General features: G+C 37.7%; 2 protein-coding genes across 3 annotated transcripts; both read left to right on the top strand.

Annotated features, from left to right (window-relative positions):
• Positions 1-14,693, top strand: LOC130548537 (natural killer cell receptor 2B4-like). Its single transcript, XM_057325377.1, has 4 exons — positions 1-148; positions 13,397-13,717; positions 13,867-14,163; positions 14,560-14,693. Exons 1-4 carry the CDS (start codon positions 1-3, stop codon positions 14,691-14,693), a joined length of 900 nt encoding a protein of 299 aa, XP_057181360.1.
• Positions 14,694-17,725: 3,032 nt separating this feature from the next.
• LOC130548437 (hepatic and glial cell adhesion molecule-like) lies at positions 17,726-23,613 on the top strand. 2 transcript variants are annotated; one of them, XM_057325202.1, is made up of 7 exons: positions 17,726-17,865; positions 18,555-18,875; positions 18,959-19,237; positions 19,353-19,478; positions 19,600-19,667; positions 21,719-21,816; positions 22,676-23,613. In XM_057325202.1, exons 1-6 carry the CDS (start codon positions 17,799-17,801, stop codon positions 21,767-21,769), a joined length of 912 nt encoding a protein of 303 aa, XP_057181185.1. In that variant the 5' UTR covers positions 17,726-17,798; the 3' UTR covers positions 21,770-21,816; positions 22,676-23,613. The 2 variants fall into 2 exon arrangements, with proteins under 2 accessions (XP_057181185.1, XP_057181184.1); XM_057325201.1 differs by lacking the exons at positions 21,719-21,816; positions 22,676-23,613 and having other exon boundaries at positions 19,600-19,912.
• Positions 23,614-26,013: the final 2,400 nt, after the last annotated feature.

Raw genomic sequence — 26,013 nt, forward strand, 5'->3', positions numbered from 1 at the left:
ATGGGCACGAGATGGTCCCACCAGGCTCGCCTCCTCTGCGGCATTCGTAAGGGGAACGATGACATCGAGGACTATCTGGATAGGTTCCTGGATGCCGCAGAGGAGGATGTCTTCGGGGAGAAGGAGGTGGCGGTGCTTTTTAACTCCGGTCTCAGGGACCCCCTGTCGCGGGCGGAGATGCGGTCGTTGAGACCGCTGGACTTCGATGTCGTGTGGCGGTACGTCATGAACCGACCGGAGCAGTGTTAATTTCGTTGACGAAAACTATGACGAAAAGTATTCGTTAACGACATGTTTTCACTGACGAAATCGAGACGATAACTAAATAAAAATGAATGCATGATAACAAAAATTGTAATAATAATATACTGACATTTTCGTCAACTAATAAAAACGAGACGAAAATATTCTTGTCCCACCTGGCGGACATCAGTTTGCGCGCGTGTCCTTATCTCATATAAACGGTAGAGAGAAGTCTCTGGGAGAAGGGGAAGCACACACGTGTATTCTGTGTCTCCACGCGGGTTACAAAGCGTCTTATTTTCCTTCACGATCGCCGGTAAGACGCCGCAAACTTGAAGCGCGACTGCAGGTGAGTCACCCCGAAACACATTTGAAGGCAGCACAAAGGTTTTTATATGCCTATGTTAACTTAACACGAGCTGCTGCATAACGTGAAATACAACAAAGTCGGCAAAAAGAAACCAGCGCTGTCCTCTACTGATTATAGAAGTGATGAAGTGAGTCAAACTGTACATTCCAACCAAATATGTAACATGTTTGCATGATTAAAGAAATGTAATACAATTTATATAATATCTTTTTGAAAGCTATTTCTCATTCATTGCTGTATCAAGCATATGGAATTCCAAAAGTGACAATATAAAAAATAAATAAATACAAAAATAAATCCATGAAGAAATGTAAAAAAGCAAAAATAAATGAGTATTTATACTTTTATTTCCTTATTTATGTGTAATTATATATTTTTTCACGCTTATTTATTTTTTCATTTATTTATTTATACATTTATTTATTTCCACATTTATTCATGTATATATGTATTCATTCCTACACTTATTTATTTTTACATTTATTTATTTATGTATTTCTTTGTCTGTATGCTAATGAGTGGGGGCGTGTTTCACCTCAGACATTAGCAATCGATCTCAGAGCAGCGGTGCTGAAGCTTTGAGGCCACAGGGACACCTTGTGATGTGACCGAACGAAACGAGGTTGACGAAGTTGCATAGAGAAGGCAATCGAGTCATTTAATACCACCCTAACTGTATGTAGATAGGGTTACCACACATAGCCTACATACTCTTTACTAGGGACATTGCCGTAAAATATTATTCGGTCGAGATTTCTAAAATGTCTTTGCACACATGAACAGAAACTGCACAACAACAGGTCTGCTATGAGACACTTGGAAGAACATGGAAGCGCTTGAAATTATCCACTAGTGATCACATTTATTGTAAATGCGCTGGATGGAGCTGATAAGAACTTGAGTTGTTTGTCGATGAGACTCGCACAAACCAGCTCAGAACGCTGAGAGAAACCAGCGCATTTCACTGAAGTCTACGCAAGCATTATGATCAATGCGTTTGAAACGCGTCTGCAAATACAGTTTACATTCGCGTTTCCTAACTTTGCAATGCATAACACGTGGCATTTCGAATGCTTAAATTATAACGCATATTTCCATAGGCGTAATTTGCAGGTGAAAGGGTGAGTCATGTCCCCACCACTTTTTGCCAAAGTCAATTTTGTTGCTTTGTAAGCAGAGGCCATTTCTAACAACTCCGCCCATCAGTTTCAGATTGGAATAGACAAAGTGTAAGAAACGCACACAAAAATCAACTTCTTCAGTGGCGTAGAGTTTAAATCATGTGTTACCTACTTCATGTCGTCGTGGGTTCGGGACTGCTGTCCGCTGAACTTTTTCCCTGTCACATATCAGATTGTAAAGGTATTTATTTGTAGTAAACGATGAAATATTTGAAAATGGCTGTTCAAGTCATACATGTACCAAACATTTTGCGCTTAATTGCAAGTCTATTGCAAGATTAATTACATTTTGATACTTGATAGAAAACTCAAATAAATGGAAAAAGTCACAACTTTGTAGTTTCATGAGTTCAAAACAAAATTTAGAAAGTTTGTTGTATATTTGTAGCCTATCTGGCAATGCCCGTATAATAAGTGAAAATAAGATTTTTTTAAAGATATTATTTTTCCATCGATTTCCCCTGTATAACTTACTTGAATGTTTGTCCTTATTAGCAGGGGGTTCCCACCCGTCCACCTGCAAATTACGCCTATGGAAATATGCGTTATAATTTAAGCATTCGAAATGCCACGTGTTATGCATTGCAAAGTTAGGAAACGCAAATGTAAATTGTTTTTGCAGACGCGTTTCAAACGCATTGATCATAATGCTTGCGTAGGCTTCAGTGAAATGCGCTGGTTTCTCTCGGCGTTCTGAGCTGGTTTGTGCGAGTCTCATCGACAAACAATTCAAGTTCTTATCAGCTCCATCCAGTGCATTTACAATAAATGTGATCACTAGTGGATAATTTCACGCGCTTCCATGTCCAAGTGTATTCTTCCAAGTGTCTCATAGCAGACCTGTTGTTGTGCAGTTTCTGTTCATGTGTGCAAAGACATTTTAGAAATCTCGACCGAATGATGTTTTACGGCAATAAAAAGAGTATGTCCCTAATAAAGAGTATGTAGGCTATGTGTGGTAACCCTATCTACATACAGTTAGGGTGATATTAAATGACTCGATTGCCTTCTCTATGCAACTTTGTCAACCTCGTTTCGTTCGGTCACACCACAAGGTGTCCCTGTGGCCTCAAAGCTTCAGCACCGCCACTCTGAGATCGATTGCTAATGTCTGAGGTGAAACACGCCCCCACTCATTAGCATACAGACAAAGAAATACATAAATAAATAAATGTAGAAATAAATAAATGTAAAAATAAATAAATGTAGGAATAAATAAATATATAGATGAATAAATGTGGAAATAAATAAAAGTGGAAATACATAAATGTATAAATAAATAAATGAAAAAATAAATAAGCGTGAAAAAATATATAATTACCCATGAATAAGGAAATAAAAGTATAAATACTCATTTATTTTTGCTTTTTTACATTTCTTCATGGATTTATTTTTGTATTTATTTATTTTTTATATTGTCACTTTTGGAATTCCATACAAGTAAAGACAGTGCAGCTCTTTCTTCAAAGAGGCATGCCATGAGCCAATAGCCTTTGAGTGTGAGCCCTGTCAGAGCGTTTCATTGGTTGAATGAACTGAATGAACACGCCCTACTTAACGAGTCATTTGAGTCAAATGGGATTGAATGAACTGGAACATGTCGTTCATGGTCTAATATTCTGTGTTCCAACAATGCAAATCTAGTTACTGAACTTTTCTGAAAAATAAAGGTAATGACCTGGTTTAACTTCATTCTAAGGTGAAGTAAATTATGTCAAAACAGTTGAATCTTTGTATGGAACATTTAATTACTCCAAGTAAATGATTTAGACCATTTAGATTTTAGTAGACTAAATATAACGTATATTTATTCGACTAAAATGTTTTTCATATTTCGTCGACTAAAACTAGACTAAAACTAAAATGATGGGGTTGACTAAAATGTGACTAAAACTAAATTGCATTTTCGTCAAAAGACTATGACTAAAACTAAATTAAAATTTGCTGTCAAAATTAACACTGGACCGGAGTCCTGGGTCTCAACACGACACAACCACCCATCTCCGCTGGCCGCCATACAGGAGGGTCAGACCCTGCAGATCGGGGTTATAGGCATCGCCACACCGCTCCTCTCACCCCCTGCAGCCTCGCCACCAGTCAGCCTTGGTGGCAAGCGGGGAAGACATGAGTCCTGGGGGTCCACCTCCGAGGAGTCCCAGCCGGAGCTAGCCGTACCCGTCACATCCTTTCTTCAGCCGACCATCAGGCGGGTGGCTCGGCTGAAGAAAGAGGCAGCGGCGGGCAGCGCGGGCCTCGTCCCAGCCAGTGCAGCCGGCTGATTACCCTCACCTGCCCTGTGTCGTTATCCTTCATTTGTCTTCCCTTTAAAATGCCCTCATGTTTCATTGTCTTGTTGCTAGTGCATTGCGTTCTACGTACTCCTTGTTCGCTGTGTTCCTGTGATCCAGTTGCTGTTTTATACCCAGTCAAGTCCTAGTAAGTGTTTAGTGTAGTCCAGTCATTAGTGTCAAGTGTTATGTTAGTCTAGTCTAGTCCAGTCCAGTTTATTGTTCCTGTCATAGTTCGTGTATTATTTATCTGTTAGTGTTTTATCCCCTTGTGGATCTTTGTTTTGTGTTTTGTTTATTTAATAAAAGTTTTGTTAACCCCTTCATCCCCGCTGCCTGCGATTGGGTTCTCCACACCTCACATTTCTCGACAGCGACTCCATATGTATTTAAATTGCAATGTAGTTCCTTGTTGTAATGATCAGTTGTCCCAAAACTTTTGTCCATGGCATTTCCTAAAATGTCTTTTTAAAACCAACACTTAAAGCTTAGAGCTCAATCAAAATCATTTTGTAAGCAATACATTGTCTACAAAGAATCTACGTATTTTGTCATACCTGCAGTTAAGTAGGCTAATTTTGTTCTACATGTTTATGTTGAATAAAGTCAGAGAAGAACGGCCCCACCCAGCCTTACCCGCAACAACCTTCAGACTTAAAACCACACGCTAGTTGAGTTAAGGGGTGTATTTGCTTGTCAAGAGTGTCAGGACACAGTTATTATACCGTATATGTTGTTAATATAACCTTTTCAGAACTGTGGATATTTAATGGAAGTGTTCTGTGAGCTGTTAAAGATGATGTCTGATGCCGTTTTCTTTTGTTTATGTTCAATGAGTCTTATTGGTAAGTTTTATGTTTTTTATATCTGTAAGTGCAAAGTAAAACTCAAAAATATTTTACATGTGTGCTGTGCCAGGGTGAGGGCATTAAATAATTCAACATGAGTTTAGATTGTTAGAAAATGATTTTGGTATTAAAGTGAAATGTAAAGCATTTAAATGTCCAGATGTTTTCAGTGAATGTGAAACGGAGTAAACGTACATAAATAGCAGCATAACGGTTTTGTAGCTATGAATAGAGTAAAATGAAAAGAGAACTTTAGAACTTCTACCAAAGTTAAAACGAGCAAAAAAGAAGATCATATTGCAGTTTGTGCTCAGTCTATTTTGTTTAAAATTGTTTTATTCATGTGTATGCATGTTTCCCTCAGGACGATTCATTAATGTAACTGTTTAACATTGTCTTTTAACTGTTTAGTTAAAACTTAACATATGTTCATGGGGACATATTAATATTACATATAAGTATTAGAGTCCAGTTCACTAGTTCTTCCACTAGGTTTCACTAGATCTCTTTTATTATGAAGTGTTAACTTTCAACAGAGTTTATATCTTTTAGTACATATTGTCACTTTCATTATAACGAGAGATCTTGTGAGACCTAGTGCAAGAACTAGTGAACCTTGGACCTGTGGGATCCAGCATTTTAGTCATAGGGATCTATCACAATTATTGAAGAATTAGTGTACATGATAGCTTAAATGTACAAATAAATATAAAAATAGTAAATATAGTCACAACCTACAGGGTCAATCAAGGCAAAGGGAAATGTATGTAGATATCTCTTATGAGGAGTTTGAGAAACATTTACAACATAATACAATTTTTATTACTTTATTTTTACCAATAGGTAGCACTCTTGCTTGGGTCTTGGTATGACCCGATCAAGATAGGTCACAATGACATTTACAGTCAGTTTTATGTCAATACACCAATGAATTGCTCTGATTTTTGGTATATTGCTATCTTATTTCTTGATACTATTTTCATAACTGTGTGTAAAGAGTGTCTCTATCAGTTCAATTCAATTCAATTTTATTTATATAGCGCTTTTCACAATGTGCATTGTTCCAAAGCAGCTTTACAGGAGCAAATAAGAAAAACACAGAAAGGTAAAACACAGCACAGTGTATGGTGTTTATAGACCAAGCAAGATCATTATAATAAATAATATCTAATAAATAAATGAATAAATAAATAAATGCAGTCTCCCTGTGAGCAAGCCAACACTGCACTGCACTATCAGTGATCTCCAACCGTGCTCCTGCAGAGCTACTGTCCTGAAGATTTCAGCTCCAACTAGTTGTAGTACTTGAGACCGGTCTTGATTTTTTGATAGTCTTGGTCTTGTCTAGGTGTCGACTGTCTTTGGTCTCAGACTTGGTGGTCTCGAGATTTAATTTCAAGACCACAAATGTTGGAATTACACTAAATTGCAGGTGCATTGTCTGATTTATGGGTTAACATTAATGTAATTTATTGTGAAAGCAATCATTGACTGACTTCTTATTTGATTTCTTTTGTTACTGTTTGCTAGCAAGAGATGAATGGGAGATTGTCCTAAAAGAAATCTGTTAACAAAATTAATACAAGGCCCACAATATCCAAGATGTGATTGCCAAAAAAAAGTATTATTTTTTAAATTGTTTATATTATAAGATCTGATGTTATCTGAAATTGTGATATTGATTTTATATAATTATTAGAGTTTAATTATTATAGAGTTAATAAGAGACTTAAATTTTAGACACAATTACAAAAACGTTTTTGTTCCATTTTGTCTAGTCCCAAACAAATCTAGAACAAATCAGAACTTTTGTGCATTTATGAGTAACACACAGCTACTTTGCTACTAAATAAATAAGAACGTTTAGAATGCACGATTCTGTAATTATGACTTTTTTGGTCTCGACTACAACACTAGCTCCAACACCAATCAAACACAGCTGAAGCAGCTAATCAATGTTTTCAGGGTTAATTGATAATTACAAACAGGTGTGTTGGAGCTGCAGCCTGCAGAAGCAGGGTTGGAGAAGCTAGGTGGAGTTACAAAATTTTTTAAAAAATTCTAAATGGTGAAAAGTATGATTGTCTTCGACAGGGGTATCCAACCCTGCTCCTGGAGAGCTACTGTACAGGGATCTCATTTATAAAACTGTGCGTAGGATCCTTACTAAAAGTGTACGTGCGCCCGAAAGCCAAAAACAGCATACGCCAAAAAATATTCCAACTTATAAAACCGTGCGTACGCACACCTGTAAGCAATATTCGCTTTATAAATCACAGATCACCTGCAAATGTGCGCACGTGAATCAGCCTCATATCCCGCCCTGCACACGCCCATTTTTACCCATGATTAGTCAATGCAAAGCACCTCATAAATACTGGGGCATGTTCAAGCTCAAACCGGTGTGCAATGTTTTGCTACGGTTTCCGGTTTGAACGACACGTTTCCTGGAAACGGTTTGTAATGGTGTGCAACAGGGTTTGAGATGCGTTTTCTCTTGTTTGGTGGGTGTGTCAAGAATGTCGGCCCAATCAGCAGCAACATGTATATAACCCACGCGGTATTAAAGAGACAGCTCGCACAATGGGTCCAAGTGAAGTCGTTTAAATGTGTCCGCTGCAGCTCGGTATGCGCAACAATTGAAGATATTAGAAGAAATGTATTTTGCAGTATTAAACACGTATTTATACCGATTTCATCAGGCTCTGAAAATTCTTCAAAAAGAACACAAAGAATGGCCTTCTCAGCTGCCATAGTTCAACTCTTGGGTCATCACAACAGGGCGTTCAACCGCATCACCGTTTCCGTTTAAAAAACGTTTTGCAACGTTTTGTTGGTGCTGAACGCAGCCCTGATTTGTATTTTAATCGGACTGGCATCCAATCCGCTTGTTAAGCCTGACGTCACGCACCATAATGGAGGTATATCGTTTCCGGGTCCAACCGCTATCAGATGCCAAATAACAAAAAATGATGTAAAACTGCCGAAAACCCCAGATCCCATCCTTAATCTCCGTAACGAATTCACAAAGGGCCACAGATGAGATTCACTACTATTTACAAATTAATAATTGTTATAATTAGATTAAAGCCAGTCTCTGCAGCACAACATTTAGACTGATCATTAACACCTCGTTAAAATCACCTCATTAATTAGTGGTGTCTTTCACCTGAGATAACATTTGAAGACATAATTGTAAAAGACGAATGTTCATTCCGTTTCTGTTATGAACATAGTTAGGACTGATAACGAGAACATGAAAAGAAACGATTGTGTGAGAGCTTAATGGCTGTATTCAAGACTTTGACATTTGATGATTATGCTCAGTATTTAAGGAAAATATATTTAGTATTTATTTACACTGTGTTCTACAGTTATCGTATTTGATGCTGTTCAGTCGGATCATCTCCTCCTCATGCGCTCATAGGGGCGGTTTCCCGGACAGGGCTTAAACCTAGTCCCAGACTAACTTAAATGTTAGAGGTGTCTTAATCGAAAACAACTTGCACTGACATACAGTCCTGCTCACCATTATTGGCACCCTTGGTAAATATGAGCAAAGAAGGCTGTAAAAATAAATCTGCATTGTTTCTCCTTTTGATCTTTTATTTAAAAAATATACAATATTCCATCATTTCATTAAAGTAAAAATATTTAAAGTGGGGGGAATATAACATTGAGAAAAAAATGTTTTCTCTTATGCACCCTGATCACAATTATTGGCACCTTGTATTTAATTTACCCCGCAACCTTAATTGATAAGAAAATCAGCTCTGAGTGTTTGTCTGATGAGTCTGATGAGGTTTGAGTTTACATTGAGAGTCATCTGAGTCCATTCCTCCATACAGAATTTCTCCAGATCCTTCAAATGTTGGTCCTCCCTCTTCTTCAGTTCATATCACTCATTTTCTATAGGGTTCAGGTCAGGGAACTGGGATGGCTATGGCAGGATCTTGATTTTGTGTTCAGTGACCCATTTTTTATTGATGTTGATGTTTGTTTTGAACCAACGTGCTGATGGACGATCTAACCACAACCCATTATAATATTTCTAGCAGAGCAAGTCAGGTTTGGATTTTTTTTACTTGTTGGTATTTGATATAAAACATGATGACATGTATCTGAACAAAATGTCCAGAACCTCTGGTATAAAAATAGGTTCACAACAATGAAGATCTAGTGACATATTTAACTGTGGACATGGGGCATTCTTTTATCCCTGTGTGCACCAAACCTATCTTGTGTTATTGCTGCCAATTTGAATTATGAAGATTTGTTTCTTGAACAGTGTGCCAAACAACTTGTGCCGATGGAGGTGCAGTTTTCCTTTATTTTTATTAAATGCTTTCTGACCCCAAAATTCAACTGATTACTGTAATTTTCCATCTGTACTCTTTGAAGAGTCTTTGGCCACTCAAATTCTTCTCCTAGTTGTGCATTGAGACAATATAGACACACATCCTGTTTCAAGCTGATTTTCAACATCTCCAGTCCATTAAAACTTCTTGATCATTGCCCTGATGTTGGAAATGACATTGTTTATTGTTTTAACTATTTCCTTAAAGCCATTTTGTATTTTGTGTAGCTCAACAGAACTATATTGCACATCAGAACTATTCTTTGGTTTTATCCATTGTGATAAATGATTAAGGTGGGTTGGGCTTTGTGTTACTAATATTTATTCTCCTGTGCAACAAGAAGTCATAACTGGACAACGTCATGTTTCTAGTCACCTTGGTGTGCTAAGAAAATGTAAATATCAATGGGAATATACTTGGGAGGTATTTTACTCATAAGAATTTGTAAGGGTGCCAATAATTGTGATCAGGGTGCATAAGAGAAAACATTTATTTCATAATGTTATATTCCCCCCACTTTAAATATTTTTAATTTAATGAAATGTTAGAATTTTGTAGATTTTTTAAATAAAAGATCAAAAGGAGAAACAATGCAGATTTATTTTTACAGCCTTCTTTGCTCATATTTACCAAGGGTGCCAATAATGGTGAGCAGGACTGTATCTTAAAATATATCAGTGTGATTGCTTTGTCTCAAGATGCCCACTAGTAATGTTTTGTGTAAAGTATGTTTTTAAAAACGACTTAAATATCCTAATTTAACCAAGGCCTAGTCCTGTTTTAAAATAATCCCTGTCCGGGAAATCGCCCCATTGTGTTTGCAGTGATGGTGAAACAGCGCTGACCGAATTTTTATTTAATATTTGAGTTGGATTTTACAAGAAGGTGCATAAAACAATTATCACTCAATACAAGCACAAATAGCTCTGCAGATTTAATCTTTATGATAATGTGGAGCTTTAACGGATACGAGGTGAAATTAAATGTGTGAGGCATTAATGCTTATAATCGTTGTTATCACACTTACTTTCTGCAATTTAACTTGAGTTCACTAACTCACCATTTGTGTCGCCCCTTGTCTCCAGAATGTGCGTACGCATGGGTCAGAGTTTACAGATGCGCACATTCTCCCGTCAAGTTTGTTTTTAATACACTGAACAAAATTATAAACGCAACACTTTTGTTTTTGCCCCCATTTTTCATGAGCTGAACTTAAAGATCTAAGACTTTTTCTATGTACACAAAGGCCTATTTCTCTCAAATATTGTTCACAAATCTGTCTAAATCTGTGTTAGTGAGCACTTCTCCTTTGCCGAGATAATCCATCACCTCACAGGTGTGGCATATCGAGATGCTGATTAGACAGCATGATTAATGCACAGGTGTGCCTTAGGCTGGCCACAATAAAAGGGCACTCTAAAATGTGCAGTTTTATCACACAGCACAATGCCACAGATGTCGCAAGTTTTGAGAGAGCGTGCAATTGGCATGCTGTTGCCTGTGAATTGAATGTTAATTTCTCTACCATATGCCCGTCTCCAAAGGCGTTTCAGAGAATTTGGCAGTACATCCAACCGGCCCCACAACCGCAGACCACGTGTAACCGCACCAGCCCAGGACCTCCACATCCAGCATCTTCACCTCCAAGATCGTCTGAGACCAGCCACCCGGACAGCTGCTGCAACAATCGGTTTGCATAACCAAAGAATTTCTGCAGAAACCATCTCAGGGAAGCTCATCTGCATGCTTGTCGTCCTCATCGGGGTCTCAGCCTGACTGCAGTTCGTCATCGTAACTGACTTGAGTGGGCAAATGCTCACATTCGATGACGTCTGGCACTTTGGAGAGGTGTTCTCGTCACAGATGAATCCCAGTTTTCACTGTACAGGGCAGATGGCAGACAGCGTGTATGGTGTCGTGTAGGTGACCGTGACGAGATCCTGAGGCCCATTGTTGCGCCATTCATCCACGACCATCACCTCATGTTGCAGCATGATAATGCACGGCCCCATGTTGCAAGGATCTGTACACAATTCCTGGAAGCTGAAAATATCCCAGTTCTTGCATGGCCCGCATACTCACCGGACATGTCACACATTGAGCATGTTTGGGTTAGGGTTAGGAGTATACGACAGCGTGTTCCAGTTCCTGCCAATATCCAGCAACTTCGCACAGCCATTGAAGAGGAGTGGACCAACATTCCACAGGCCACAATCAACAACCTGATCAACTCTTTGCGAAGTAGATGTGTTGCACTGTGTTAGGGAAATGGTGGTCACACCAGATACTGACTGGTTTTCGGACCCCCCAATACGGTAAAACTGCACATTTTTTATTGTGGCCTTTTATTGTGGCCACTTATCTATCCCATGATGCCACGGAATGCCAAATTTCAAAAGTAAATCAAATAAATATAACGGAAAACTTTAAGGCGGACGCCCGTTTTTAATGTCTTCATCTTTTCCTTTCGGCTGTTCCCTTCAGGGGTCGCCACAGCGAATCATCTGCCTCCATCTAGCCGTATCCCCTGCATCCTCTTCTCTCAGACCGACTACCTTCATGTCCTCCTTCACTACATCCATAAACCTCCTCTTTGGTCTTCCTCTCGGCCTCCTGCCTGGCAGCTCTAACCTCAGCATCCTTTTACCGATATATTCACTCTCCCTCCTCTGAACATGTCCAAACCATCTCAACCTGGCCTCTCTAACTTCAAAACATCTCACATGTGCTGTCCCTCTGATGTAGTCATTCCTGATCCTATCCATCCTCGTCACTCCCAAAGAGAACCTCAACATCTTCAGCTCTGCTACCTCTAACTCTTCCTCCTGTCTTTTCCTCAGTGCAACTGTCTCCAAACCATACAACATCGCTGGTCTCACTACTGCCCTGTACACCTTTCCTTTCATTCTTGCTGGTACTCTTTTATCACACAACAGACCTGACACTTTTCTCCACCCATTCCAACCTGCCTGCACACGCTTCTTCACCTCTTTTCCACACTCCCCATTACTCTGGACTGTTGACCCTAAGTACTTAAAATCCTGCACCTTCTTTACCTCTTCTCCCTGTAATGTTTCTTGACTTCCTGTCTTCTGAGATACCTCCATCAGGTCGATTTTTGAAGGCAGCATAGATGTATCCTTCGCTGCCTTCAGTGTCCCACAATTCTATTGGTGTGCTCACACAGGGAATGTGATTGGTCGAGCAGGGTCGAGTAATAAAAAAAAATGGCGGCCAAGAAAGCGGCTAGAGCACAGTTTTTATGTAAATAAAAGTAATATTTTCTCTTTTTACAACTTTTGATTGCATTTCTATTGAGAAATTAGTATTGTAGTTTTAAAATATTCGATAAATTATCACAAAGGCGCCCTCTGTTTATATTTCAAACAGAATTCCGTTATGCTGACTCTGAAGGCTGTCCGAATGTGTTTCTCAGAGCTGCCTTCATGCCTAAACGCTGCCTCCGAAGGCATTGCCTCATGAGACAGCGAGGCAACAAGTCAGCTGCCAAAGATTTCGGACGCAGCCAGTATGTCCGAAATGTATTCATACTACTCCCACTCATACTACATAGAACGTATTGTTTTAACGGCTGATAGGTAGGTACTTGTTCAAATTCAGTACGTACTGTCACAGTATGCCATTTCAGACACAGCCCCAGTGTCCTGTAGAGTTTAGCTTCAACCCTAATCAAACACCTGAACAGCTAATCAAGGTTTCACAAAGAAGATTAAAAACCTCTAGACAGGTGTGTTGAGCCAAGTTGGAGCTAAACTCTGCAGTACAGCAGATATCCAGGACCGAGTTTGGGCACCCTTAGTTTAGAGGAACTATGTGATTAAAAGTGTTCAGGCTGTGTTGGCAAGCACAGTGCGCTTGCTCTTCCCTTGCTTTGCCCCTTCTGGGCTTGACCCATAAAATCCTAAAAAAAACATCAGAGAAACTCTGTGGTTGGTTGAGCTATGTGCAATAGCTTATTTTGTCCTCCGCATTGAGTCACTGCAAGTATAGAGTATAATGAGATTTTACTTCCATTCTTTCATTTAATAGAGGCACAGATGGCCACAGCTTAACCTGACTGACCAAATCATTTCTGTTTATTTTTCAGGTGTGTTTGGTTGTGCGTCTGTATCAGTGACTGAAGGAGAATCTGTTATTCTGTCTATGAATCTGACTGAACATCAGAGGAAACAGGGCATCAAGTGGAAGTTTGGAGCTCAAGGATATCTCATAGCAGAAATCACCAGAGAAGTCGGTAATGTCACTTTATATGAAGGAAGAGATGACGGGAGATTCAGAGACAGACTGAAGCTGGATCAAACTGGATCTCTCACCATCACGAACACCAGAATCACAGACTCTGGACTTTATGAAGTGACCAACACCAGCACCAACACCAAACTCAACACATTCAACATTACTGTCCACGGTGAGGGAAGGGAAGAACTGATCAATTTAATATACATGTTTTAAATAGCATAATGTAATTACTGTAACTTTTTAAAGTAACTATTGGCAACCCTAAAAATAGCCAACTGACAAATATCTTATTGCCACCAGCTTTCCAGAGATTTCCAGCTCATCAGCCCGTTCCTGTCATCTCCAGAGACTCTTCTCAATGTTCTTCATCATCATCTTCAGTGTCAACATGTGTGTTGTTGTGTTCAGTGATGAATGTGTCACATGTGAGCGTCTCCTGGTACAAAGGAAACAGTTTATTGTCCAGCATCAGTGTGTCTGATCTTCATACAACCGCATCCCTTCATCTGGAGGTGGAATATCAGGACACAAACACATACAGATGTGTCGTCAACAATCCCATCACAAACCACACACAACATCTACACATCACTCAACTCTGTCACAAGTGTTCAGGTGAGACACATGAGAAAATTAGTGGTTACTAAACTGAAACTTGTTTGAAATCTTTTTTTTAGTTATTTGTAGTGATGCAGAAACAACTTATTTTTTGCACACCTAAACATTTTAAATATTACAACCCTAGTGATTCATACAAAGTAACTTTGTAGGTTTAAACATGTTTGGGAGGAACTTTAAAATTCTATCAATCATCAATCGTAAAGATATAGAAGCAGATGCTTATCTCATTACAGTGACAATTGCTCTAACAACCCTCTCTATTTCTTAACATTCCTCCAAATATTCAGCCTAATAATACATTAATTTCCTTAACTAGATTTGGCATATAATACAGTCTGTTGGGGAGATTTTAATGAATCATAGTTCTATTTTGCTCATTTCTTTTTGCAGATGAGATCTACTGCTGTTGTGGTTTTACTGAATCTGTGATCCGATTGGTCATTTCTGCTCTGGTGGGTGTGGCTACTGTTGCTGTTCTGGTTTATGACATCAGATTAAAAGAAGGTTGTGTTAAAAGAAACTGATGTGTTTTGACATACAAAAAAAAATGAGGGTGATGTTCTCGGGTCAGATTGATCCGCATAAGCCAGCCATTGAATAGCAACTGTACAGACTCAGAATAGAAATGTTTGTCAGGGGTCTTCGACTCTAAAATTGTCAGGCACAGGTAGTAAAAAGACGCTTACTTTCTATATTAATTTCTACAATCTATGTTCTGGATACCATTAGTAAGATAGCCTTTAATGTATGATCCCACCCTCTTTCGCACATTCAGAGTGCTCTCCAAAGTCATGATGATGGAAATCTTAAAGTTTTCTGTGCGTTAATTGTGCATGGAGTGGAGCGCACACAGTTTGGCAGACAAGTAGGGCATGCTTTTATTGTATTTGGACCGAATGCAGTGATTGGACAACATTTGATGGTCTTGTGCCTCAAGTTATTTATTTATATAAATATGTGTAGGCCACTTGGCGATTGATATCATGACTTTTAACCAGCATAACGAACATGTTTCTGCAAAGAATCGCCTACCCTGCCTTTAAATTGTTTGATGATGTTTTGAACATAAATAAAATAAAATTTGTTATGTTTTGCAAGTTATAATATCAAAGTTTATTGTTTGTACCTGATTCTTTGTTGTTTTTCATGGTGTGATTTTTAGCTAATTGCATTGAATCCAGTACGGGTCAGTTTGACTTGGTCAATTTAGGGTGTTATCAGACAGTGTCTGACGATGCACAAAGGTGTGAACTGGGATGCGGCAGCGTTTGCTCTTATTTTTTGCTTTGAGAAAGTGATTTCAGAAACGGCCATGTGTCACAGTATGATCACAGACATTTTACTATAAACATAATGCTTTTCTTATATGTATAATCTGTGTTGCTTTATGAAGTGCATTGTAATAAGAGTATGTTCATTTTCCTCACTGTTTAATTGTCTTTGGATGATATTAAAGAATGCGACTGGTTGTCATGTTTTTTTTTTGCCATTGTTATCATGTTGCTATTTACTATTTACTCCAGTTTAACCCTTACGGAAATTAACCATGGTCTCGACAGTTTGGCTGCAATTTAGTTTCAACTAATGGTAAGAGCAGAGGCGACATTACCCCCACTATATTGGTGCCTGGCCCCCCTTGATGATTGATTTATTTTGTGCATAATTTCATGATCACTTTATCTCACTAATATTATGAATATGACGGTGGGTGCTGTCTTTCAGCAGCACTGAGCAGAGTGAACATCATAAACGGAGAAAGAGATGTGTGCAGTAATTCATACATTATAAAACAGTGTACATAATGTGATGCAGGAGCAGTTTCCCATCCACCAAATAAAGTTTTCGCTGTGTACATCCCTCATCATCCAGTTGTTTTCCTCCAGAAAAACAGAAGTGGTTTAGTTTGCCCAAAAATTTAAATTCTGTGAGCATTTCTTTTCCCTTATGTGATAGAAAATCTGTATATGACTCTTAAAGAAGATATTTCGAAAAATGTAACCAAATAATGGTGGCACCCATTGACTTCTCAGTGGTTTTATTTTGTTTTTTGGGTGAACTAGATGTTGCATTGCTTTACGTTGCAAGAGCCTTTTACAATGTTGTATTTTGGTCTAACCAAAATTAAGCATTTTAGAAACGAAAAAGGGAAGTTTTCTTCTCTATCCTAAAATGTCTGTAAACATGTTTATTTAAACAAAAGCATTTTTGGGACATTTCTAACTTAATGAACCCCCACACCTTCTCGTGACATGACTACTCTCAACACAGAATGAACTGTTCAGAATGTTTATTCTACTATATACTACCCTGTACAATGTCTCTTATATGTTATTATCCCCCATTTTCTGGGGGATTCCTTGTGTGTGCAAGCACACTTGGCAATAAAGCTCTTCTGATTCTGATTCTGATTCTGTTGACCTGAGATGGCAAATTCTTTAAACAGCCTATTTCATTACCATTTACTATATTCCAAACCAGTACCTAAGAATTTCAGGCTCTCTGCGTTTTAAAGGGTTAAGAAGGCTTAGCCAAGACTCAGAGGCCTTTGGAGATTACATCTTCTCCCTGTGTCAGCGTGAGCTTTCTCTCACAATGAGTCAATAGATTGCCCTTTTGTGTGAATGTGTGTGTGCCCTCTGTTGGACTGGCCATCTAGCCAGGGTGTACTCTGACTGGACCGAGACGCTGGGATAAGCTCCAGCCCCCTGCGACCTGAGAGGCTAACTGAAGCCGAGAAAGAGTGAATGGAAACTATTTTACAACAGAAATCTTGACAAAAGTTTAATATCCTGTAGACATCAAATTCACAGATAGAATTGCCCCATACTTGAGTCAGAGTGGAAGTGGTATCAGAGTGGTTAGAGCTCCAGACACATATAGCTGTTGGTTCACGGGGACCATGGGTTTGAGTCCGACTCGGGTCATGTCCCAATCCCAAACCCCGTCTCTAACCCTCATGTTCTTGTCTGCCTCCACTGTCCTATGGATAAAAGTTAAAAGCCCCCCACCCAAAAAAAGAATTGCCCCATACTAACAGCAGAGTGTGGCAGGAGACCTGACTAGAAGATTGATATGTCATACCCTCATAAAAATGAATTATAGTCAATAAAAATGGTTGGAAAAAGCTAAACAAATACAGCAAATGTAAAGCAAATTTTAGCCATGAACATATCTTATAGATATAGAAGATAGAAGAATATCTACAGCTGAAATGATACAAACACATAATAAAGTCATGAACGATCTCACCGGTTTGTGTGTTTGTCTTTTATAGAATGATGGATCTGCATAAGAATATCTTATAGAAGATATTTTATCTGACATCGTATCTGACAGACATCATATTTTGTCTTCTAGATAAAAATACTTTCTGGAAAAATAAGTATTTTTATGGGTGAATGTTAAAGGGTTGAAAATAAACTTGAATGTAATTGTAACTTGAATCTGTGTTTTCTGGGCGGTTCATTCCAGAATTAGTTAGTTCACTAAACCACTTTAATAAAGACCAGCACTTCCTTCTTTATTGTATGCAGTCGTTTTTTACGAAACGGTCATAGACCATTCCCGTTGCAGGGTTATTCTTTGCATATTATAAATGTAACTATTTCTGAATTGTGGCTATTATTGGGATGTGTTCTGTGAGTGGTTTGGAGAAAATGTCTTATGTGATTTTGTTCTGTTTGTGGTGCCTGTTTGGTAAGTTACATGTGCATTTTTATATCTTTTTCTAAGTTTTGTCGGTCAGTGGTATGATATTGTTTATATATGATGAAATCAGTCAATTGGTAAATAGAATTGATTTGCGAGCATCATAAAATCATTTGGATATGCTCTTTTTCTTCTTCAGTGCAACATTTAATCTAAAATATGAATATTTGAGGCAGCCAATGTTTGTTTGTTCATACTTTGTTTATTAGTTTTTTTCTGCAGTATTTTCACATTTTAGCACTGATTGGAATTGATTGAATAAACGTTTTACATTATACCCCAAAATTAAATGGACCTTTAAAATCCTGATCAGCAGGTCCTAATAATAATAATAATAATATTTTTCCAAGCATCTACACTCTTAAAAAAAGGTGTAAAAAAGTAAGAAAGGGATGATTCTTTAATTAACCTTTGGCTGAATGTTCTTTATGGAACCAAAAATGGTTCTTCTATGGCATTGCTGTAATCAACCTTTTAAGCACCTTTATTTTTAAGAGTGTAAGCATCTATGATATCAACCTTTCTCTTATGATAGTTCCACCCGGACTCCTCCATGATCTAATTTATTCCATTTCATCCAACTCAGTAGTCTGGGAGGCTAGTTCAAAGCTTTCAGCTCCTCCTGTTTTCGATAAGTCTTGAGGTGCAGGTAAATTTATTTAAAATTTATTTTTCAGGTGTGTTTGGTTGTGAGTTTGTGTCAGTGACTGAAGGAGATTCTGTTATTCTGTCTATGAATCTGACTGAACATCAGGGGAGAAAGGGCATCAAGTGGATGTTTGGACCTAAAGCATATCTCATAGCTGAAATCACCATAGAAGACGGTAAAGTTGAGATATATGAAGGAAGAGATGACGGGAGATTCAGAGACAGACTGAAGCTGGATCACACTGGATCTCTCACCATCACAAACACCAGAATCACAGACTCTGGACTTTATGAAGTGACCAACACCAGCACCAACACCAAACTCAACACATTCAACATTACTGTCCACGGTGAGTAGAGGAGAACAAACTAACAAATAAAACAACTATTTACTGTTTATTTACTGTTCATCTAGAAAATGTGTTATTTTCAGCTCGTCTGCCTGTTCCTGTCATCACCAATTCTTCATCATCATCAGCCTCAAACTGTTGTGTGTTGTGTTCAGTGATGAATGTGTCACATGTGAGTGTCTCCTGGTACAAAGGAAAGAGTTTATTGTCCAGCATCAGTGTGTCTGAACACAGAGACATCAGCAGCATCTCTCTTCATCTGGAGTGTCTGGATGATTCTTACAGCTACAGTTGTGTGGTGAACAATTCCATCACAAACCAGACTCAACATCTCAACACTGATGTCTGTCACAAGTGTTCAAGTGAGTGATGTTAGTGTTTATTCAATGGACAGATTCAGTTACAGTAATGATATTCACTCATATGCAAATGGACTGAATGATTCATTTACAATGTTGACTTTTCAACCCATTACAGAATCAAGCACTAATTCCATCTCAGATTATATCGTCCCTCTCTCTTGTGCTGCTGGATCTCTGATGTTTGTAACTGCATTTCTGATGTTCTGCATCTGCAGGAAAAGCAGAAAAACTCATGAAGAAGGCAAGTGTGAACTACAGTTGATATTCGACGTGTGATTTTGTGCAGAAACTAGAGAAAAGTATTAGTAATTCCAAAACATGTTTTTTTATTGACACGTCTTCTGTCGTTATTGTTATAACAGATCAGGCCGGTGAAGAGGAGATCACTTATGCAGATCCAACATTCTATAAAAGACAAACACACAAACCAGTGAGATCATTCATGACTTTATCATGTGTTTGTATCATTTCAGCTGTAGATCAGATTTAGAAGCTTTGTCTTGTGTGTGTCTTAAATTATTAATAATGTTTTATGTTTAAAAAGCTTTACATGTGTCTATATTGTGTTCATTTTATGATGGAAAGTTATAAATAACCATCATTTAGTACTAAACCACTGACTCACATCCCGTAATAATCATGGCAGTCCTTGTTTCATTAAAACACTTACTATAGACCTTTGACCAATGAATTTATGTGATACTTCTATAATTACTTCATAAGATAACTGCATTATAAATTAAATGAAATATTAACCAGTATTACTATTCACTATAGAAATGTTTATGACTTCATTAACTTTCAGATTTATAGATCAAATTTTATTCACAATGTTTCAACTATATTACATTATGAAAATAATGAAATGCAGTCAATTTGGCTGCATTTCTACTGTATAATACCATATGTAAAGGATAATGTACAGGCAGCCGGTTGTTATCGCAGAAATAAGCCCCGACAGTATGATCAGGACCCGACGCGAAGCAGAGGGTCAGTCTACATTATCCCGCTTATTACATGGCTACTTACCCCATAAGTAAGTTTTTAAACATGAAAATTTGATTTGAAATATTGTATTCGCTTATTTTTAACGAATGCAGACCTTCCACGAGGAAAACACGTTTACTTTTGGTTTTAAGGTAAGACACTGCCATGAACCCGCAATTTGGTTTATTCATTTGTAAATATCATCTCACACGTGTTAATAAAATACATGTATAATGAATTTTTGTGTAATAGCCTATTAAACTGCACCCGACAAAATGATTTGCAACATCCAGGTTACCGTGTGTTATTAGTTTTGAGCGGTTGTTATCTGAGAATAACAAACCTTGGAATGTCACGACTGGCCAATCAGAATCAAGTATTCCAGAACGCCATGTAATAAATTAAAACAACACAGTGGCTCCAAAGATTTTGGACACTTTGGACACACTTAAGGTTGTCTGAATGTTATTGAATTAAATGAATTGTGATGTGATCACAAATGTTGCTAGACTTTCACTCACAATTAACGTTGCTCTTCCTGGTCAAATGACTTGTAAACACTTTAAAATCTAAATTACAGTTAAAACAGGAAAAATACGAAAGTACATGATTCTGCTGACACGAACATTAGTAAACTGTCTCACAGGAAACGAAACGCGTGGAAACCAAAAGTGACAAAAATGTTGCGTATATTTCTGCTGATTTGAGTGCGTTAGTGTGTGTGAGAGAGAGAAAATGAGAGATAAGAGCAGAAATAGAGAAGTGTGCGAGAGGATATAATTCTTCTTAGTTTTACAATGAGATTCAAAGATAATTTATGGGGCGATTCCCAAACAGGGATTAGATTAAGTCAGGACTAGGCCTTTTAAGTCGTTTTTACAAACATGCCTTACAACAGGGTTTCCCAAACTGGGTTTTGCGAACTCCTGGTGATTCGTGGGAGAATTGCAGAGGGTTCGTGAGTTGGTATATTGTACGTCAACCAGTGTAGGTCTATATTTGTTTCCAATTACGTTGAAAAAAGTTAAATTGCAAAGAAATTTGACAGATTTAATAACATCACGTTATGTTAAATACTACTGATAGAAACTTTAAAACAAAAAAAAAAAATGTTTTTGAAGTTAAAACATGCGAATGTGCTATTAAATTATTGAAACTAAATGGGTTACTTCGGGTAAATAGGTTAGTTCAAAGGGTTTCATCTGACAAATAAGACTGAAAACCCCTGCTGTACAAAAAAACATTACTTGCTGCATTTTGAGACAAAACAATGGCACTGATGTATTTTAAGATATGTCAGTGAAAGCACTCAACAGTTTAGTCTTTACTAAAGTCTCTACTAGTCTATAGGACTAGTCTTAACTTGCTAGTTGATATATTACGATATATATATTATTTTTACATAAAATTTATCTTGTATTTTCATAAAATGTATTTTCATAAATGGCCAATGTTGTTATAATATGATCATGTGTTTGTGTGTGTGTTTGTCAGAGAGCTGCAGTGGAGGATGATGTGGTGTATGCAGGAGTCGTGAGAAGATGATCAAACTCTCTGTGAATGGACATTAAGCAAATATCTCAACTTAAGGGGTTAGTTCATCTAAAAATGATAGTTTTGTCATGATACATATACTCTAGTGGCGATCGGTGCCTCCTCTTCAGGGGAAGCAGTAATGCGAAGCTCGGAAAAACATGTATGTAGCCCGTCATGTGTGTGCCGCGTCATGTCAAAATACGTGCCTGCTACAGACGCGTCTAAAGGGTTTATGATAAAAGAGACTCGCAAGACACTCGTTTAACACTTAACTCTGATTACACATTAGACTAAGTGAGTATCTTTTGAACACGAGCGTCTCTTTTATCATAAACCCTTTAGACGCGTCTGTAGAAGGCACGTATTTTGACACGATGCGTGATGCACATAGGTTCATGTGACGCGCCGAACACGTATTTTGAATTACTGCTTCAAGGAAGAACCGATTGCCACTGATATACTCACCCCCATGTTGTTTAAAATGCTTCGGGTTTTCTGGTTACAGTGGGAGTGGATGGTGACCTCATTTTTTAAACTTCAAAGCAACAGAAAAGCATTCTGAAATAACCCCACATGACAAATTCATTCAAATTTTTTGGATGAACTGTTCCTTTAATACACCAACATATGATGGGTTTTGAATGCTAGTTTGCAATCTGTCAGTCATTAGAGCAACAACCCCCCCCCACCACGTGCCATTCCTCGTGACTGGAAGGGGAGGATGTTAATGATTTTGATTAAAGATTGCAAATGAATAAAAAAAAGATGTGCACAGATAAATAATTTATAATAAATACTTCACTACTGTGTAATGCAATTAGAATTAGAATTTTTTAATTTCATGCCGACTTTAAGAAAATTATTCACCCAAATCTGAAATTTACGGCATAATTTACTCGTCCTCATGTCTGTCAGTCTCGTCTGTCTCCATGCCTGTTTTCCCGAGTGTTCCCCCTTGGACTCCGTTTCCCATCACGCCCCACGCTCCCACACCAGTCCCGTGTCTGCAATCACCGCCCCTGACTGTCATCAGCCTCATCACCGGACTGTATATATCCCATTGTGTTCCTTTGTGCAGTGCCCTGTCTCGTCATTGTAACAGTGTTTTTGTAATCGAGTTTCTCTTGTGTGCGCTACATTAAATGTATATTGTTCAGCATTACCTCGTCTGTGGTCCCTTGGACGTTCCCTGACAATGTCATCCTAGTAGGTGTAACGTTACATGTCTTCCTTTCTTCAGCCGAACACAACTGGGGTAATAATAATAATAAGCCAAATGCGGACTCTTCCTGGTGGCCATTTTTAAACTCGGAAAAGCACATCCATCCACATGACGCCAGCGGTTAATCCATCAGGTCTCATGAAGCAAAACAATATGTTTGTGAGAGAAAACAATTAATATTTTAAGCTTATTTCTGTCACATTTGGCTGTAACAATGATACATCACTTGACCTTCACAAAATGGCCACACACAGGCTCCACCAAGCTTAAATCTCATTGATTGTTGCATGTCTTGTGACAACAACATGCGCTCTTACTTTTGAACTGTCGCCAATGTCATGTTTGCTAAAGTTAAGTGCCCTTCAAATGAGCACATTGCTCAGTAAATTTTCATCCATCACATTTACTGTTTCTTGACTCGCTCCAAGTATTTCTTTTCCAAGAAAAAGATCAATCCAAATAAATAATTTTGAACCAGAAAAGTAAATTGGTTATTTAGGCCTAGATACAGATTGACCCAGATACAATACAGATCAAAAATACATGTGACTTGGAGGGGTGTTTGTTGAATCAGTTTGAATAAGCCTTTACAAATCTTACATTGAATCTGTATTGTGTTTTTTCATCTGCTGTTGGTTGGCTGAATCAATGTAACAAGATTAAAGGTGTATAGCAACTGGGTTATACTGTATCTGTTTTCTAAAAAGTCAGAGCTATTCTTGAGAGTTGAAACCATCCACTGTCTGATGAAACTAGACCATTGCCAGTGTTGGGTAAGTTACTCTGAAAAAGTAATTAATTACTAGTTACTAATTACACATTCGATAATGTAATTAGATTACTGTACAAGTTACTCTCTTCAAAAAGTATTTAATTACTTATTACTAATTACTTTCTATATCTTATATCAACCTTGATTAGTTCAGTGATTCAAGGATAGACATGAAACAGCTCTTTTAATTCATTCAAATAAATAATATTAAACTACATAAAGTATTATTATTAATTACAAATGTGAGAATTATACATTAAAGCATGGATTTTAAAGTTAGACTTTGAATTTTGATGTCAATTCCTCTTCTGCACACACACACATTACACAAAGTATTTAGTTTAATTACATCAGAAGTAACGAATTAATTTACAGAAAAAAATAAGAGTAATCCCTTACTTTACTTTTTCAAGGGAAAAGTAATTAAATTACAGTAACTAAATACTTAATAACTAGTTACACCCAACACTGACCATTGCTATGTGTAATATGTTAAATGTTGTATTTAATGTGTTTTATGTAACAATCGTTTTATTGTATTGTGCAAACCTATATGATGCATCCAAATTTTGTGCATATTAAATCCATAACAATACTGGAGAAGCTGTTAGACCATTTGTGACTGGACACAAATTATTAGTTTAATTAAATGACCAAACAAAGATACTCAGAGTGTTCAGGATCCCAAAGTCATACCTGCCATTTATATTCAACAAATCTAATTTGAAAATATCTTCCAAACTTCAAACAGCATTAAATTCATGATCGCATGTAACGTATTTGTGGTGTTAAAGTCACATGTTTAATGGTTACAAAGAAAACTGTCTGGACTTCAGCGTGATAAACACATTCAATGTGAAAGACGACGGCAGCAGAGCTGTGAAGACCAAACTGACCATGACCACAAACCCCCGAAGACCAAAATAAATATGAGAACTTGAGTCCTGTCAGTTCTTCTTTTCATTTTCCACACACGTCTTCTGCTGATCTTTATCTCACAGATGTTCATCTTCATCTTCATGACGGCTACTGAAACTTCCTGCCTTCTGTGTTTAAAGAAATTATTTTTTACTTTGAGAACATTTCTGTTTTCTTTAACTGTGAAAAGCAGATTCAGGTCTGTGGTTTAGTGGTTAATATCTCACTGAAACCTACAAACCACCTCAGTCACCTGCTATCAGTCCAACACCTCCACATAAACAACCCTTACTGTCAGATGTCTTCTTCAAATGCATATATGCTTAAACGATAGCAAGTTAACTAGTGTTATGCAGTTACTAAGGTGTTTTGGGTGGTTGCTGACCTGTTCTCAGTTATTACCAGGTGGATGTTTTCTGAAGCAGGTCACAACACATCACATTCAATTCTCTGTGATAATGAGATATAGTCTAAGAATATGGGATACCTATGAAATAAAAGTTTAATACATGTTTGTTTAAATCTCTAAAGCTGTGAGTCAAAAAATGGAGTAGCCTAAAAATTCATATTCTGAACTAACAAAACTACATAAAAAACCCAGAGTGGAGATTTGATCTTATTTTTTATGCAGTCTTTAAATTAAAATAAATTAAAAATAAGAAGAAGCAGAGAAGAAAGAGGAAGTATGTTTGTGGTAAATGTGTTGAGCGTTTGTTTGCTGAGAAATGAGCTCATGGAAAACTGAAGTCTTCAGCATCTCAAAGTGACACATGACCCTGACAGATCATTTCTACTGATATGAATGTGTCAGAGATCAGAGGTGAGAAACAGCACACCATCTGAAAAATAACCTCAAAAAACATCATTAAATGTTTTATATCATATCACTTGTTTTATATTATACATATATTACATTATTATATTTTTGTTCATTAGAACGCAGGCTTTTTATAGCTGCTTGGTACAGACAGAGCTCTGTGTGCTCTTTATACACAAGATGTCTGTAAGAGACAGGGCCTGTTTCATTCAACTTCAATACAACAAAACTGAAATAGCCTACTTGAATAATTATTGTAGTCAAAACTATAATAAATAAAAGCATGCAGCCCGGTGTTAGACTGGTGACATGTAAATACATTAAAGGACTCACATGTAATCTTAATTTGAGTTTTTATGAGCTGGGACACATCATCAGTGATCAGAAGTGACCAGTCAAGGATCAGTCTCCAATCCCACCTACAGTAGTGTTTGCATCTTTATGAGGGCCTGTGATCCCTCACCAGCTCAAGACTGTTCAGTGCTGTAGAAAACCCCTCTGAAGTGATGTGGAAGTGTTTGTCC

Source organism: Triplophysa rosa, linkage group LG25 (genome assembly GCF_024868665.1).
Source record: "Triplophysa rosa linkage group LG25, Trosa_1v2, whole genome shotgun sequence".
Classification (NCBI taxonomy): Eukaryota; Metazoa; Chordata; class Actinopteri; order Cypriniformes; family Nemacheilidae; genus Triplophysa; species Triplophysa rosa.